This window comes from Arachis hypogaea, chromosome 11 (assembly GCF_003086295.3).
Source record: "Arachis hypogaea cultivar Tifrunner chromosome 11, arahy.Tifrunner.gnm2.J5K5, whole genome shotgun sequence".
Taxonomy (NCBI): Eukaryota; Viridiplantae; Streptophyta; class Magnoliopsida; order Fabales; family Fabaceae; genus Arachis; species Arachis hypogaea.
This window is the reverse complement of record NC_092046.1, coordinates 7,333,065-7,352,199: the sequence shown is the minus strand read 5'-3', so window position 1 is coordinate 7,352,199 and position 19,135 is coordinate 7,333,065. Positions and strand designations below refer to the sequence as shown.

Below are 19,135 nucleotides of genomic sequence, written 5' to 3'. Positions count from 1 at the left end.
TTGTTGTACAAAATTTATTTTTAATGAGTATAATATTAATTTTCTTCTTTATAAATACTTTTATCTTCATAAAGTTTATGGGTACAAATTCTTATTATTTTTTCTTTTTTTACTCCGTTTCACTATTTCTTTTAATTATTTCAATAGCAAAGTTACGGAATTTTCCCAAATTAAACTCTCTCTTATTCTCTGATTTGATTCATAATAAAGCCAAATTCAAATAATGGAACGGTTGTCAGTGATGCATGTCTCTTCCACTTCCACTCTCTATATATAACGTGAAAAATTCAAGCTTTTTCCCTAAGGAAGACAAAAGAAAATGCTGTAAGGTGGGAACGTGTTGATTGGAAAAAGTGGGACAAAAAAGGAAAAGCAATAACAAACGAAAGAAAAAAATCCATACCTCTATGAAAGGGAAGAACAGGAAGAAAAGAAGAAAAGCTTTGAATTGGAGCATGGAGAAAGAAGAAGTAGGTGCAAAATGGGTAACACACTATTCAAGTGATCACCAAATACTGTTGGTTGGGGACGGTGATTTCTCCTTCTCTCTTTCACTCGCACGATCCTTCGGTTCTGCTTCCAACATTGTAGCTTCTTCTCTTGATTCCTATGGTCTCTCTCTCATTTTCACTATGATTCTTTATTACTCTCTTGATTCTCGTGTTGTTTAATGTAAAAGTTTCGAACTTTGGGTCTTTGATGGATACTTATGTATATATGATTGAATGTTCCTTTCCCCCTTTCGCGGGAAAAATTAGGGTGGATATATATATATATATATTGTTGTTCTCCTTGTTTTTGTGTTTAAAATATTAGTCTCCTTGTTTTTGTGTTTAAAAGATTAGAATGAACTATTAAGCAAGTGTAGAAGTTCGAATCCACCTTTTTGTATGCAGCAACCCATTAGGCAGTAGTCAACCTTAAATGGAGATGAGGTTCATATCCATAAGGATTAGTTCTTGGCTGATCGGATTGGAAGATACATGGACAAAAAAAAACATTATTCTCTTAGCTTATTATTCTGTGGCTTGTGTTGTGTAACTTTTAACAATGATGAATCACTTTCTAGATATTTGTTTATACCTTTTAACCAGGTTATGGTTCTCCACAACTAGTGAAATTGCTTGTAAACTAGTGAATTTATATTTATGTGTTTTTCTTTTTTTAATTTTTTATTTACTTTCCCTTCCCGTTTCACAGGACATTGTATGGTATTGGTAGCTAGTGTTTGCTCATGTTATGTTTGTTTTTTCAGGTTGGTGCTTATTTTGGTCCTTGAGGAGTCAAAATAGTCCCCATAAATAACTATTAAGGGAAATGTTTTAAAATGAGTTATGTTATTTGTAATCACTTGGCACACTCTTCTACCATTGGATTAGGTGTGTGACCTATTTGATTTGGTTCCCATATGAGGATATATGTATATGAGACATAGCAAGCACACACAACGTTCACAATATCACTCTTTCAAGTGTTATATGGCTAGAGTAAAGATGGGATGGTGGAAAAGGGATGAGTGAGATAAGGGATAACTTATAAGCTTACATTGTTCTAATGCAAATGCTTCTTTTATTCCCCCTTTATCATTTTCACTTCAGTCAAGCATACCCTTAATTAGTGTAATTCTTTTGTTACTTTGATTCTTTGAAAAAATGATTCTGCCTGACTTTTGGCGTTGATTGATGCTGTCCACATCATTCATGAAGATGATGTTACCAAGAACTACAAGCAAGCGAAATCGAATTTAGACGAACTAAAACAGCTAGGAGCGTGCTTGTATTACGGAGTGGATGCAACCAAGATGAAGTATCTTCTGGAATTGAAGATGCGCAGGTTTGATCGCATTATATTCAACTTTCCTCATGCAGGTTTCCATGGAAAGGAAGACAACTTGACAGTGATTAAGTAAGTTTTCCAGTGACCAGTCATATATTTGGATTCCTCGTTATTGTTCATGGATAATAGTAGTATCAAGTATAACTAAGTTATGTCTTTTCTTATTCAGTATGTGTTTCTTAAATATACAAAGTTAAGAACATGAATTAACCTTCTCAATATGCACATATTTGGTTTTTATAGAATTGTTATTGACTTGTAATTGTTCGTTCATCATGAGTATTTCTATTTTCGCATTAAGTTGTTGTCTACTAGTAGTAGTATTCTACTATGTTTCTTTTTTACTTTTTGGTTTATATTGAATTTCATTTTCCACTATTTATCCTACTAAACTTTACAGGAAGCATAAAGATCTTGTGCTTGGTTTCTTCAAGAATGCAAGTTGCATGCTTAGTGCTAATGGTGAAATTCATGTGAATCATAAGACTAGTCCTCCTTTCAGCAACTGGGAGATTGAGAAGCTTGGTGAACAAAGCTTATTGACATTGATCGAGCTTGCCGACTTCAGGAAAGAAGATTACCCTGGTTATAACAACAAGCGAGGCGATAGTGGTAGATGCGATGAACCCTTTCCACTCGGAATGTGCAGCACTTACAAGTTTATTAGAGCTACAATGAGGAAGTGCGAGAGGAAAAGGAAAAGGGGTTCAGGAGAGCAAATATGTCGCCCATATCTAGAAATACAAGATGCTAGGCAGCAATTACCAACTACTTCAGTTGATCTCAATTGTTATTCTCAATCAAGTGAGGTTTCGAAATTCCCGCGAATTGTGTCATCAGACTCATCACTCTATGGTTTGTCAAATGAACATGCTTCAATCAGATGTGGCTACCTGAACAATGTCGATGCAACACACCATAGAGCTGCTCATTGTGCTGCCTACTATTATGGTCAGGGTATGAGACAGAGCTCTCAGAGATTGTTGCAGCCTTTGCAACCAATGAAGCCATTGAATCCTTTCCAACTTTGGCCAACATCAACTAATGTTAGATATTCTCAAACATATTATGTTAGAACAATGGATATCACTCGACTGCCACTTGTTGCTAGAAATGAAGGCTACCAGGTATGTATTTGTTTGACTTCTTTCAGCATAAAAAACGGTTTATAAATTATAAACAAAGAGATATATTATTTGGGGAATGCATTTAGTGAACCAATTCAAACTTGGTATATGGTGTACTATCATAAATCTAACTAAGATATATAGTTACAAGATTATCTTGGTGCATTGTCCTATGATTTATACATTATTATTTATATATCTAAAAATGGACATCCTATCTGTTAGAGATATATACCATTCATGTGGCTTAAGCTTTTGAGAAAAATGATTTCATGACATTATATAGTGAAAGAAAAACACATATTCTTAGGTGGTGGCAAATGTTCCAAAATGTCTACTTTTAGACGTCCAAATAATGTTTCTCACAATGCAACTATGTCCTTAAAATATGCTTTTTCCCTAATCATCTCTCAGGTCTATAGTGGCAGTTCAAATTATATGGGAGAAGCAGTTGGTGGAACAGTTCAAAGGTATCACTATGAAAGAGTAGAGAGACCTCAATTCCAGAGTTATCTCTCTGAGTTGCATTGGGAAGTTGTCAATGGTGGCAACTATGTTCATAGTGACATTCCCAGGATGGGTGTGATAGAAGAGAGGAATATGATGTTTATTAGGTCCTGATGAATGATGATGTTGTTAATCATCCCTTTTTTTATTTGACTTATTAATCTATCAACATCTATCATACCTTGTTAAATATGTTGATATTTTTCATATCAAGCTCTCGTTTGATCAAAGCTGTGTATATAAGAAATTTATCCTTTATATCAAATGTCCAACTTTTGTAGGGGCCTTCTAGTGTTTATTTATTTATTTTATATGTTTAAGAGTAAACAACCATTTTGACATTTGAAAGATTTTGATTTTGACAAAATGAATCTCTAAATATCAACTTCCATTTGACAAAATGAACTAATCGTTTAACTCACCACTTTAGAGGATAAAGTGTGATTTTTCATCCTTTATTTTATAGGTGGGATTAAGAGAAAATATGAGAGAGAAATTATTCAATAGTGAGAGATCACACTTTCCACTCTAAAATAAAATTCAAAATTTAGAGGATCTAAATTCTAATCGAATTATACTTGTGAGAAGGTTGCATTTCTTTTTTTTTTTTTTTTTGGCTGGCTAATGTGGCCTTGTATTAGTGCGTGTGCATTATGCTTTGTTTTGATGTTTTGATCTGATTTTTCAATAAGAAAAGAGAAGTCACATTTCAGGGAAATCAAATCAAAGAATTAAATGAATAATAATATGCCTAAATATAATTTGCATTTACTTTTCGTGGGAAGTGTTAGATAAATATGTAATAGTATATTATCATATACAACATAAATGGTCATATAAACATCTAATTTGTATGTAGCAAAAGGTTAAATAAACATCTAATAGTATATTATCATGTGTGAAACATAAATTACTCTTTATTCCATTACTTCATTGGTCATTTAGAAAAAAATTTGATTGGATGACATTGACAAGAAAATATCAGTTCATTAAAATCAATCTCTGATAATAATTTTGATCAATTTAAGTAAAACTTCAGTGTTACGGGATATAGGTTTCATATAATTCAATTAACCCAATTCAATTGTGAGATGAAATATAAGTAGTCCCAAAGAGAATCATTCTATGGATCAAACTAATGTTAGCACTTAGCGGTCAAAGAAATACTGTAGACGCACAAAAAATTCTAATTTTAAGACATTTCTCTTTTTTTTGGGGTCTTGGAATTTTAAGACATTTTTCAAGTTGCTTGCTCGTGAACAAAAAAAAAGGTTGCTTGCTAAAATGCTTTTTGTAAACTATTGTGAACAAAATTTCTGTAAAATATAAGATTTTTAGAAGAAATATATGTTGTCAAGATGGCTAAGTGGTCTAAGGTACTAGACTCAAATTTTAGTCCTCCTGAGAGTACGTGGATTCAAATTCTATTTCTAACATTTGGAAAAATAATTTTTCATAAAAATTATTTGTTTTAATTTTAGTCTTAAACAAATATTATATGATTCAATGATTTAAGGATATGTTCGTTTTAAGTTAAAATCACTTCTAAAATAAAAAGACATATATAATTTAAAATATTCATTACTCTATTTCATATATATTTTTTCAAGCTATAAGAAGTAAATCTTAATTATATAAGAGATTATTTGTTATGAAAAGTTAAATAACTTTTTTAAATTATAATATATTGTCAAGACGGCTAAGTGATCTAAGGCACTAGACTTAAGTTTTGATCTTCGTGAGAGGGTATGGTTCAAATCCCACGCTAACATTTAGAAAAATAATTTTTTGTAAAATTATTTGTTTTGATTTCAATCTTAAACAATATTATTTTTAAGAGTTTGTTTGTTTCAAGTTAAAATCACTTCTAAAATAAAAAGGTATATATAATTCAAGATATTCATTATTCTATCTTATATGTATTTTTTTAAACTATAAAAAGTAAATCTCACTTATACAAGAGATTGTTTGTTATCAAAGTTAACTAAATTTCCAAATCATAACATATTATCAAGATGGCCGAGTGGTCTAAGGTGCCAGACTCAAGTTTTGGTCTTCGTAAGAGGATAATTTTTCATAAAATTATTTGTTTTGATTTCAATCTTAAACAAATATTATTTTTAAGAGTGTGTTTGTTTCAAGTTAAAATTACTTCTAAAATAAAAAGGTATATATAATTCAAGATATTCATTATTCTATCTTATATGTATTTTTTTAACTATAAGAAGTAAATCTCACTTATACAAGAGATTGTTTGTTATCAAAGTTAACTAAATTTTCCAAATCATAACATATTGTCAGGATGGCCGAGTGGTCTAAGGCGCCTATTTGTTTTGATTTCAATCTTAAATGGGTATTATTTTTAAGAATTTATTTGTTTCAACTTAAAATCACTTCTAAAATAAAAGACATATAATTCAAGATATTCATTATTCTATCTTATATATATTTTCCAAATTATAAGAAGTAAATCTCACCTATACAAGAGATTGCTTATTATAAAATTTAACTAACTTTTGCAAATTATAATATATTGTTAGGATGGCCGAGTGGTCTAAGGCGCTAGACTCAAGTTCTGGTCTTTGTGAGAGGGTGTGGGTTCAAATCCCACTTCTGACATTTGGAAAAATAATAACTCGTAAAATTATTTGTTTTGGTTTTAAGTTAAAATCACTTCTAAAATAAAAAGACATACATAATTCAAGATATTCATTATTCTATCTCATATACATTTTTCAAGCTATAAGAAGTAAATCTCACTTATACAAAAGATTGCTTATTATCAAATTTAACTAACTTTTCCAAACTATAATATATTGTTAGGAAGGTACCAAAGGGTGTGGGTTCAAATCCCACTTCTCACATTTGGAAACATAAATTTTCGTAAAATTATTTGTTTTGATTTCAATCTTAAACAAGTATTATTTTTAAGAGTTTGTTTGTTTCAAGTTAAAGTCACTTCTAAAATAAAAAGGCATATATAATTCAAGATATTCATTATTCTATTTTATATGTATTTTTTTAAGTAGGTAAACATGTTCTAATAAAGACGTTGGAGAGGCTATTCTGATTTATTCTCTCTCTTGCTTCTGACTTTCGGACACACTTATTAGAGAAATTCATAGTTTCTCTCTTAATTTTGGTGGAAACAAAAAAGTTTAGAGAAAAAAATGTCTTGGATCAATTGGGATATTATAACTCGACCGAAATTAGAAGGGGTTAGGTTTCAAATATTTGGGTGCTTATAACCTAGCTCTTCTAGCCAAATAGTGTTAAAAAATTGCTACTCAGCCACAATTCCTACCATCTGAAGTTCTAAAAGGTAAATATTTTTGGGATTGATAAAGTATTTTGGAGGGTCGCAAGGTTATTGAGAAGAGGATGCTGTGGCTGTTAAAAATAAACTTGATGGTTAGAATTTAAGAATAAATAGAAACCACGGTTTGAATAAATTGTCTATATTTAATTTTAATTTAAACCATTTGTTTATTAGGATGTATTAAATTTAGATGTCAAAGAAAGGTATAAATACATATGTAATAATCATTTCAAAATAACAACACACAAATACATTCAATACATTCCTCTTCATTTTATATTCTTGGTGAGTGTGTGTGCCTTGTTCTTTTATTTTCCAACAAAGTGGTATCAGAGCCACTTATAAAATATCTTCGTCAAAAGGAACTACTTTATCTTTTCAATACCCACAATTATCTAAGCTCAACTATGAGAATTGGGCAGCCCGAATGAAAATAATTCTCGGTGCTCAAGGAGTGTGGGAGATGGTTGAGAAAGGGTATGTAGAACCAGAGAATGTGGAGAAGCTAACAGAAGCTCAGAAGAAAGAATTAGAAAATAAAAAAAAAGAAAGATCAATGTGTATTTACTATCATTCATCAAGGCTTGGATGATAATATGTTTGAGAAGATTGCTGTTGGAGATAAGTGTGTATGTCCAACAAAATACTATTGTGAATTATTATTATTATTATTTCTTTTTATAAGAATAAACTTTTATAATTTATGATAGTGTCCTTAATTAAAATTAGAAACGAATAATTACGATAGGGATCGTAATAATGAGATATACGTTTTTTTGAGTACTTTTAATTTAAATTGTTCTTAATCGTAGAATCACTAAAAATGGGACATTAGTGATTCGGATAGATTAATATATATATAATAGTCTTCATTGGATGAAGATTAATAGATCTCATTTATTAAATTATATATATAAATGGTATATATAGAGATATAACCATTGAACTGACTCACTCTAAGAATTCCTAATGGTTATAGTTACCGTATATTTGTCAATAGGATATTCTTATGATGAACATAATATTAGAATTTTCCTTTGACCTGCGACTATCATAGTAATTGACAATGTATTTGTTATACTTTGATTCCGGACACCTAACACCCTACGGTGTTAGTTGAATGGACATTGGGTATGATTTAAATACTTGTAGAATTAATGATTAGTCAAAATGGAATCCATCAACTATGGTAATGAGTTTGAGCTCTACGATTATAATGAATGGAATAAACAATGCCTTGGTCAAGGGGTTTGAATGAATTAAGAAATGAGTTTCTTAAGTCATTCATAATTCATTATAATAATGGTAACAAGTTAGAGTTTGACAATTAAACCGTACTCTAAAAGTTAGCCAAGAGCTGAAAAGATGGAAGGAGTTGTATTTTTTGTTAATCTTGGGTTCTTAGTAAAAATATTATTACTTCATACTATCGGGTCGTCAAGGAGCGTTGCTAGACGCCAACCTTGATTAGTAAATTTAGTATGACTAATTTACTACCCGCTTAGTATTGAACCTATGGGGTCACACACTAACGAGTGTTCTAATCCTTGGTAAATAATCATTTAATTATTATTTTGATTAGATCAAATAAATAATTATATTAATTCAAATGAAATATTATTATATTCTTTGCTAGCACCATGAATATAATAATATGATAATTGAGAATATTAAATAATTAATTATTTATTCTATGATGAGTTTTAAATATGGATAAGATCCCAACTGATTCTGTTTCAAATTAAATTGTAATTTGATTCACAAATCAGTCACCAATCTCATACTATATATATGTGTATATGATAAAAGAAAAAAAAACACACAAGTTTTTCTTTTACCTCCACATACACAAATATTCCAATTCTTAGTGAAGAATTGCTGGTGCAAGGAGTTGCAAGAAATTTCTCAGTTAAATCCATTGGTCAAGGAGTTGACAACAAGGATCAGTCTCGGTGTGGATACACATAGTACCTTCGTACTATCAGTCTCGGTGTGGATACACATAGTACCTTCGTACTATCGAAGGAGAAAGTTTTCATTCACTAGGGTACTCAGGTATTGGCATCTAACCCATCTTATTTCAATAAAGTTTTAAGCACAAAATAGATCAATAGGATTACTTTATTACTTCCGCTGTGTGTTATGAACACTTGTAATCCTACAGTGGTATCAGAGCCATGGCCCTTTTGTGTTTAAAATTTTATTGCAAAAATTTACAGAATTAATAGGATTAATTTAAATTTTGTTATTATAGTGAATGTGATTCCTAATAATGGCATGGGATGCTATTATTAAAATTATAAATTTATATGGGATAAAATTATATGTATGTTAGGAACATACTGTTATTATTATTTTTTATTTATTTATGAAATAAAACTGAAAGGAAAAAAAAAGATAAATAAATTTTATATTTTGTTTACGAGGAGTTACCTGACAACCAGGAGATTCGTACTCAATGATAAAATTTATATATATGTATTTGATACATGGAATGAATTAATTTTTACTTGAACCTAGACAACCTAGGGGTATAAAATATAATTCAATTAAATAATAACCTGACAACCAGGTAATTATTTGGGATTAAAATTGTATGTGATACATTTAATCATCTGTTTAAAAATGTATGAGTAATGACTTGACAACCAAGATACTCATTCATGATTTTAAATATATTTTTTTTAACACTTAATTTAAGAAATAAAGATTTCTTAATTTTCTATAATAATAATTATTGTAGAAAGTGTTATTTGTATGTGTGAATACGTACTTATATTTGTTTTTTTCTTTTAGATTCATGAATAATATGTCTACTCGATCACTGCGTGGCATACTTGAAAATAACAAATTGGCTGGAGCCAATTATGATGATTGGTATCGCAATTTGAGAATTGTTCTCATGCATGAAAGGCTAATTGATATAATCGATAAGCCTGCTGTAACGGCCCCAGTTCCTAAAGAGGATGGAAGTATTGATAATGAGGCAACCAAGGCTTATGAGAAGTACTTGGAAAATTGTCTTACTGCCAAATGCATCATTCTGGCATCCATGGGTTCTGATCTTCAAAGGCAACATCAGGATATGGATCCACCAACTATTGTTGAACATCTTAAGAAGATGTATGGTGCACAAAGTAAGACGGCCCGATATCAATTGTCCAAAACTTTGTTTAGATCTACACTTGATGTGGACTCTCCTGTTGGACCCCATGTTCTTAAGATGATTGATCTTATTGAACAACTTGAGAAGTTGGGATGCAAATTGGGCAAAGAACTTTCACAAGATTTGATCTTGCAATCTCTTCCAGAAACCTTTTCACAATTCATTGTTAGCTTTAATATGATTAAAGTAAGCTGTGATCTTCATGAAATGCTCAACATGCTAATTGATTATGAGAATCAAATTGCATCTGAGAAAAAGAAAGGAGTTGCTATGATAGTTGGCAACTCTTCTAAGAAGAAAGGAAAGTGGAAAGCAAGAGGAAATGGAAAGAATAATTTTAAAAGAGAACCCATGGCACCTAAAGGTGGTGTGACCAAACCCAAGGGCAAACAAGAAAAGGCTGACAAAAATGATGCTGAATGCTTTTATTGTAAAGGCAAAGGTCATTGGAAAAGAAACTGCAAGGAGTACCTTGCTTCTTTGAAAACCAAAGAGGAAGGTAAGACACGCTTGAAAACAGTTTTCATGATTTCTTTAGCTACTATTAATTCTTCTATATGGGTATTAGATACCGGAAGTGCTCATAATATTTGCAATTCGTTGCAGGGACTACGAGTAAGTAGATGGCTGAAGAAGGGAGAAACTTACCTTCAAGTCGGGAATAGAGCAAATGTTGCTGCTGTAGCTATAGGATCTATTTCTTTAGCAATGCCTACGGGCAAGACATTAATATTGGAGAATTGTCATTATGTTCCTAATTTTGTTGCAAATGTTATTTCTGTTTCTATGTTGGACAAACGTGGTTTTTATTTTAATATTAAAAATGGCATTTGTTCTATTTATTATGGTGATGACTTATACGTAAATGGCTATCTCCAATATGGCATTTATATTCTTCCCGATTTAAATGGTAATTCTGTCATGCATGTTTCTACTCTCAAAAGAGAGAGGAATAATCAAGTAAATGAATCATATCTTTGGCATTGTAGACTTGGTCATATAGGGGTAAAAAGGATTTCTAAGTTACATAAAGAAGGTTACCTTAACAAATATGATTATGAATCATATGTAACTTGTGAATCCTGTCTCAAAGAAAAAATGACCAAAACTCCATTTATGGGACATGGAGAAAGGGCTACAGAATTATTGGGACTAATACATACAGATGTTTGTGGACCAATGAAAATTCAAGCCAAAGGAGGATATTCCTATTTTATCACTTTCACTGATGATATGTCTAGATATGGCTTTGTGTATCTTATGAAACACAAATCTGAGTCATTTGAAATGTTCAAAATTTTTCGCAGTGAAGTTGAAAATCAAACAGGTAAAAGCATTAAGGTGCTTAGATCTGATAGAGGAAGAGAATATCTAAATGATAATTTTCTTGAGTACTTAAAGAAAAATGGGATTCTTTCTCAATGGACACCTCCTGGTACTCCACAACACAATGGTATTTCAGAGAGGAGGAATCGAACTTTATTAGATATGGTTCGATCCATGATGGGTTTTACTGATCTTCCATTGAATTTATGGGGCTATGCTTTAGAAACAGCAGCATATCTGCTAAATAAAGTACCCACTAAAGCAGTTTCTTCAACACCATATGAGATATGGAAAGGACGAAAACCAAATCTCAAGCACATTAGAGTTTGGAGATGTCCAGCATATGTTAAGAAATTGCAAAGTAATAAACTTGATGCTAGGTCCGATAAATGTAGATTCATTGGTTACCCTAAAGAAACAATGGGTTATTATTTCTATCACCCTTCTGATCACAAAGTATTTGTGGCAAGAGGTGGAACCTTTTTAGAAAAGGAATTTCTTTCCGAAGGAAGACAAGGTGAAGAAATAGAACTTGATGAAGTTCAAGAAACCAATGAAATAGTACAAGCTCAAGAACATGAAATTCAAGTTGAGCAACCAACTTTGGATGTACTCAAACTAACACCAAATTTATCATCTTCAAGAGTTGAGGATAACGAACCGATAGTAGTTCAAAGAGAGATTAATGAACCAATCCTTGAACTACCTTTGGTACAAGAACTACCTCTTCGACGGTCCACAAGAGAACATCGTCCACCACTAAGGCTAAACCTAATGGTGCAAGATGATGTAGAAAATGGGATCGATTATGATGATAATGATCCTAAGACTTATGAAGAGGCAATGCAAAGTTTCGAAAGTCTAAAATGGCAGAGTGCCATGGAATCCGAAATAGAGTCTATGAGGATCAACAATGTTTGGACTTTGGTTGAACCCTCAAAAGACATAAAACCTATTGGTTGTAAATGGGTTTACAAGAAAAAGATTGGAGCAGATGGTAAGGTAGAGACCTATAAAGCCCGTCTAGTTGCCAAGGGATACCGTCAAAAGGAGGGAATAGATTATGAAGAAACATTTTCTCCTGTGGCAATGCTCAAATCTATTTGGATTCTACTTGCTATAGCAGCTTACTATGATTATGAAATATGGCAAATGGATGTGAAAACAGCTTTTCTCAATGGAGAACTCAAAGAGAAAGTGTACATGACACAACCTGAAGGTTTCACACTTCAGTCTGATCATAGTAAAATTTGTAAGCTGCAACGCGCCATTTATGGGCTAAAGCAAGCTTCTAGAAGTTGGAACATTTGCTTTAATAAGACAATCAAAAAATTCGATTTTATCCGGTGTGAAGAGGATCCTTGCATATACAAAAAATTTAGTGGGAGTACAGTCATTTTCTTAGTACTCTATGTTGATGACATATTACTAATAGGAAATGATGTACCAACATTGCAAAATACCAAAACTTGGCTATCTCAACAATTCTCCATGAAAGATTTGGGAGAAGCAGCCTATATTCTAGGAATAAAGATCTATAGAGATAGATCTAAAAGGTTGCTCGGACTCTCACAATCTATGTACATTGATACCATATTGAAAAGGTATAACATGGAAAACTCCAAAAAGGGCTATTTACCAATATGCACTGGAATTACTCTCAGTAGAAAGGATTGTCCTAAAACTTCTGAAGAGAGAGTACGCATGAGTAGAATACCATATGCTAGTGCAGTGGGAGCTATCATGTATACTATGACATGTACACGTCCTGATGTCGCATATGCGCTAGGAGTAGCCAGTCGATATCAGGCAAATCCAGGTGAGGAACATTGGAAGGTGGTTAAATCCATTCTTAAATATTTAAGAAGAACCAAAGACCAATTCCTCATCTATGGAGATTCTGAACTTATACCAAAAGGGTTCACTGACGCAAGTTTTACCTCAGACAAAGATGATAGCAAATCTACTTCAGGTTATGTTTTCACCTTAAACGGTGGTGCAGTGAGTTGGAAAAGTTCCAAACAAGCTACTGTAGCTGATTCAACAACTGAAGCTGAGTACATAGCAGCAAGTGAGGCAGCTAAAGAAGCTGTGTGGATGAAGAAGTTCATAAACGAGCTTGATGTGGTGCCTTCAATTAAAGAACCACTTCCATTACTGTGCGACAATAATGGAGCCATTGCACAAGCAAAAGAGCCAAGATCACATCAAAAATCTAAGCATATCTTGAGAAGGTATCATTTGATAAGAGAGATCGTTGAACGTGGAGACGTTGAAATTCAAAAGGTTGCTGGGAAGGATAATGCAGCAGACCCATTCACTAAGGCACTTGGATCAAAAGAGTTTGATAAGCACATGTGGGAATTGGGATTGAAATATATGACTGATTGGCTCTAGTGCAAGTGGGAGATTTTGTTGGAAATACATGTATGCCCTAGATCCAATCTGTCATTGGCTCTAGTGCAAGTGGGAGATTGTTGGAGATAAGTGTGTATGTCTGACGAACGGATTTTTGACGGTTTAGAAATTCACTAATAAAATCTCGTTGTAAAGTATAGTTTCTAAACCAAGCAATAATCCTTTCATACAAAAAGTTGTTTGTCACTAAAACAAACCCCTAAATTTATAAACCGAAGTATTGGAACCTCGGGTCGTTCTCCCTAAGAATTACAATAAAGTGTCTTGTTATTGGTTATGAATTATTTTTGGGGTTTTGGGATAAGAGACATGAAATGTAAATGACAATGAAAATAACCTAACAACTAAAAAGCACTTGGCAAGGTTGTGAGAATTAGAAGTCCTATCCTAGTTATCCTCCTCGATTGTGACCACAATTGTCCATTGCTACCACTTAGTCAACCTCTAATAATGGAGGAAAGTCAAGTGGATGAATCAACTTAATTCCACAAGTCCTAGCCAACTCCCAAGGGAAAGACTAGCTTTAGTGATATCTAAATCAATTAGCAACTTCTAATTATCAATCAACAAAGACATTAGATAACTCAAGCGTCACTAATTACTCTACCATAGCCAAGAGGAACAAAATCTATACTAAAATCCAACCAAGCATTTCATCAAACACTTGGAAGGCATAAAAGAAGAGCAAAGTAAATTGATAACAAAAATAGAATCTAACAACAATTATGGCAATGAATTAACAACAACAATCAAAGGAAACAAGATCTAAATGAATTACTTCAAATCACACTAAAAGAAAATAGGATGAACAAAAGTAGATCTACAAACAAAGTAGAAGAAAGTAATAACAACAATGGAAGAATGATAAATGTAACAACAAGAAATTAAGAAGAAGGAGTAGAAGGAAACATGAATTAAAACTTAGATCTAAGAACTAAACCTAATCCTAATCCTAATTCTAGAGAGAAGTGAGAGCTTCTCTCTCTAGAAACTAAGCTAAAGCATAATGAAACTAAACTATGACTAAGTGTGTTGACTCCCCTCAATCCTTGGCTTGAATAGCATCAGAAATGAGCTGGGTTGGGCCCAAAGTGAGCTGCAAAATCGCTGGGGGCGATTTCATTAAAGTGGGCCACAGACAGCATCGGCGCGCGCGCGCAAAGTGCGCGTGCGCGCCCCTGAACGCGAAGCAACATATAGCAAAATTTATATCATTTCGAAGCCCCGGATGTTAGCTTTCCAACCCAACTGGAACCGCATCATTTGGACCTCTGTAGCTCAAGTTATGGCCGTTTAAGTGCAAAGAGGTCGGCTTGACAGCTTTCCGGTTCTTTCATTTCTTCATGAGTTCTCCAACTTTTCATGCTTTCTTTCTTCATTCCCTTGATCCAATCTTTGCCTCCTAAACCTTAAATCACTTAACAAACATATCAAGGCATCTAATAGAATCAAGGTGAAATAAATTTAGCTATTTTGAGTCCTAAAAAGCATGTTTTCACATTCAAGCACAATTAAAGGAGAATATACAAAACCATGCTATTTCTTGAATAAATATGGGTAAAAGGTGATAAAATCCCCAAAAATCAATACAAGATAAACCCTACAAATGGGGTTTGTCAACCTCCCCACACTTAAACCAAGCATGTCCTCATGCTTAAACCAAGAATGAAGTAAGGGTATGGCATTTATTCAATGGAAACTAACTAAATGCAATCTACCTATATGCAACTATCTAAATGAATGCAAGTGCTTGGTCAAAATAAATCAATTCCCAAGAAACGTATATGCACAAGGGCTAAGGACTAGCAAGTCTAATCCGCAATTGAATTGAGTTATTAAATATTTTACAAACTTGCGTGAAGAATGATGATCATAGGTGAAAACATGTAATTGAGCATCGAACCCTCACCGGATGTGTTTGCACTCTATTCGCTCAAGTGTTTAGGGTTGATTCACTCAATTCTCCTCTATTTCATGCTTTCCAAGATTTGTTTTTCTTCTAACAATCAACATTTATTTCATGCATGCATACAAGTATCATGAGGTCTTTTCATTGGTTGTAATGGGGCTAGGGTCAAGGTAGGATGCATATTTGGTCAAGTGAGCTTGAAATTTGAATCTTTGATAAGCTTAAACTTCCCACCTAACCTATGACATCCTATACAATTAAGTTCTAACCTAACTACCCATTTTCTCACTTTTTCACATACTCTTGCATTTTCTTTTCATTTCACAGCACTTATGCATTGATCTTATTGAGCTTCACTTTGGGACATTTTGTCCCCTTTTTATTATTTTTATTCTTTTTTTCTTTCTTTTTCTATTTTTTTTTCTTTTTTTCCATATTGTTTTTCTTTTTCACTTTTATTTCTTTTTCTTTTGTTTTTCTTATTTTTTTCTTTTTATATACAAGAACCTCAATGCATAAGGTTTTACATTTGATCAATACATGAGTATGTACCCAATTCCCAATATTTCCAATAACATTACAAAACTACCCTTTTATTCACCCAATGTCCCAAGGTTCCCACACTTTGAATGGTACACACACTCTAGCCTAAGCTAATCAAAGATCCAAATAAAGGACATTCATTGTTTTTTTTCGCTTTAAGGCTTGTAACGTGCTAAATTAAGAACAAGTGGGTTAATTGTAGGCTCAAATTTGGCTAACAATGGAAGATAAAAGGTAGGCTATTTGGGTAAGTGAGCTAAATGAAATGATGGCCTCAATCACATAAATGCATGAATACACAAAATAATGGACATAAAGAATCAAACAAATCAAAGATTACAATCATAGAAAGAGAATAATGCACACAAGAAGGAAAAATAAGTGGTTATAAGATGTAACCACACCATTAGGCTCAAATCTCACAAGCTTGTGTTCTTAGCTCAAAACATGATCCATAATATACATACATTCAAGCAAGTTCTATGAAAAGTTTTCACTCAAATCAATTGAGATGCCCTATAGATAGAAATCTTGAAAATTTTCATTATTTGAAAAATTTCATTATTTTGACTAAGCTTATTGTGTATACATATGCAAAAATAAGAAAATGAAAGTAAAAATCCTAAGAACCTAAAATGAAATGCAAAAGTGTTGGGATTAGAAATTTGTCACCCAAAATCGCCGACCGGTCGGACGACCTCCCCACACTTAAAAGTTTGCACCGTCCTCGGTGCACTCAAAGATGAGCAAGGGGGTACGGCGACTCTCCGGATTGCTATGTGTTCTTTCTTCCGCTTCCATGGTTGCTTGTGGTGCATTCGTTATGAAAAACAAAAATATACCACCATAAGATGAGAGGATATAAAAGCAAGGAAGCATACATTGTTGGAATGAGGTAAATCACTAGAATGAGGTGAGTGAATTAGTGTGACATTAAGAAATATTAGGTGTGTGAATTCTAAATTGCACGGTTTAGAATACACATTAGCAGAAAAGCTATGTCACAAAAGAAGCATGCATTTCACTTATCCTAGTGTGCTTGAGATGCTTTAAGTAAGCTTGTAAGGTAAGACAAGCATTAGAGAAGCATGAAAGCATTCAAGTCAAACATATGGATGGATATAATCATGAAATACAATGCATTAAGGTAAATGCTCAACATTATCCATCAAGAGATTGCCTAATCAAAGAATACGGTTCAAGTCACATGGTGGCTAGCTACAACATGCAATTCAAAAGAGTTATAAGCTCGAAGACAATTCTCATCACTTGGTATTTTTCAAAAGGTAAGCATGAGGAACTCAAAACCAAGTAACAGAATATAACCTCAATCATAGAATCCAACAAAGATTATCTAAAAATATTCATGCTAAAATAGCATTTAGGCAATAAGGGATATAGCAATGTATAGTAAACAAAGTCAATACTCCAACACTTATGATGAAAAGAGAGAAAATAAAATGAAAACTAAACTAAAACTAACTAATCAACTAACTAACTAACTAATTTGTTAACTAAAATAAATGGTTGTCAATGGTGTTTGGAAGTGTTGGATGAGGGGTAGGAGAAAGGAGAAGGAAAGAAATAGAAAGAGGAGAAGAAAAGAAATGTGGTGAAGGAAGGAAATACGCGCGTACGCGCGCATGCCGCGCACGCGCGGATGGCTTATTCCGAGAGTGACGCGTACGCGTCATGTGCGCGAGCGCGCAAATAGGTTTGTGCCAAAGGCACAACGTCGGCACGGCGCAGGCACAACTCTCTGGAAAATGTATGGAATGTAGAACTTCTCAATCCACGCGTACGCACACATGGCGCGCGCGCGTGGATGGTCGAAAATATTGGAAGTGCGCGTACGCGCCATGTACGCGTACGCGTGGATGGTGCTCTGTTTTTTTCAAAAAAATTTTCTATGTTTTTGCACCAATCCAAGCATTCCAAACCTCCAAACAGCTACCAAAACACCATAAAACCTTATTTAACATACTAAACTACCAATTAAACTCAACTATCTAAACAAAATATGAAATTAGACTAATTCTACCAATATATACAAAAGAGAAAATGAAAGGATTTTACCATGGTGGGTTGTCTCCCACCTAGCACTTTTGTTTATTGTCCTTAAGTTGGACTTATGGGGAGCTTTTCTCAAGGTGGCTTGTGCTTGTATTCATCTTGGAACTCCCACCAATGCTTGGTTCTCCATTGTGCCCCAAGATTCTTCATGGATTGAGCCAAGTCTTGATGGAGTTCTTCACAAGCTTGGGGCTCCCAAAGTTGATCCTCTTCTTGTAATCCGGGATCCCACACTTTATTTTCACACCCGTCTTGAAGTTGATCATCATTATTAATCCATCCGGGTGGTGAACAAGGTGAATTCTCTATGAAATGCCCAACAATCCTCCTAGACCTATCTATTTGAGCACTATTCCCACCTTTGTATTCAACTCTTGAAGTATCAACCAAAATGAGCCTTGATTTGCAACGCCAACCACAAAACCTTTTTCGTTTACGCTTCATCCCACAAAGCTCCCTAAGTTGGCCATCAGTTTCAAGCAAACCATATTCAAGTGGGATAATAAAGCTAATAGAAATAAATTTCACCCACTCAAATGAAGGGGTAGATGGCAACCTAGGCAAAGACAACTCCAAGAATTTTGATAAAGCGTATTCAATTCCCATCCTCCTTTTTCTAAAGATTTCCACCTCTTCACAAGACTTCTCAATTATAATCCTTTGTTCAACAATTTTATATAAACCTTTTCTCCTACTCAAGTCATAAATGGGAGGGTAAGAAAAATTTACCTCCACATTGCTTTCCATCTTGTTGGGAGAAGGTTCTTCATGCTCAAAGGATTCTTCACCACTAAGGTTTGATGCTTGATCTTCATCACCAAGGGAACTCACTTCTTGCTCTATCCCATCCAAATCTTCATATGGAATATGTCTTGGAAGGTGTGCACTTTCCTTCCTAGCATGAATTTCAA

General features: G+C 33.3%; 1 protein-coding gene and 1 non-coding gene across 2 annotated transcripts; both read left to right on the top strand.

Annotated features, from left to right (window-relative positions):
- Positions 1-414: 414 nt before the first annotated feature.
- On the top strand, positions 415-3,750 carry LOC112720122 (uncharacterized; the record flags this gene model as incomplete). The annotated part of the gene is given in 4 exon segments (XM_025770946.3): positions 415-612; positions 1,707-1,905; positions 2,237-2,963; positions 3,378-3,750. Coding segments are annotated over 4 exon segments (1,290 nt in total). The 3' UTR covers positions 3,585-3,750.
- A 2,255-nt stretch (positions 3,751-6,005) lies between these two features.
- On the top strand, positions 6,006-6,089 carry TRNAL-CAA (transfer RNA leucine (anticodon CAA)). Its single transcript has one exon. It is a non-coding gene; the product is annotated as a tRNA-Leu (tRNA).
- Positions 6,090-19,135: the final 13,046 nt, after the last annotated feature.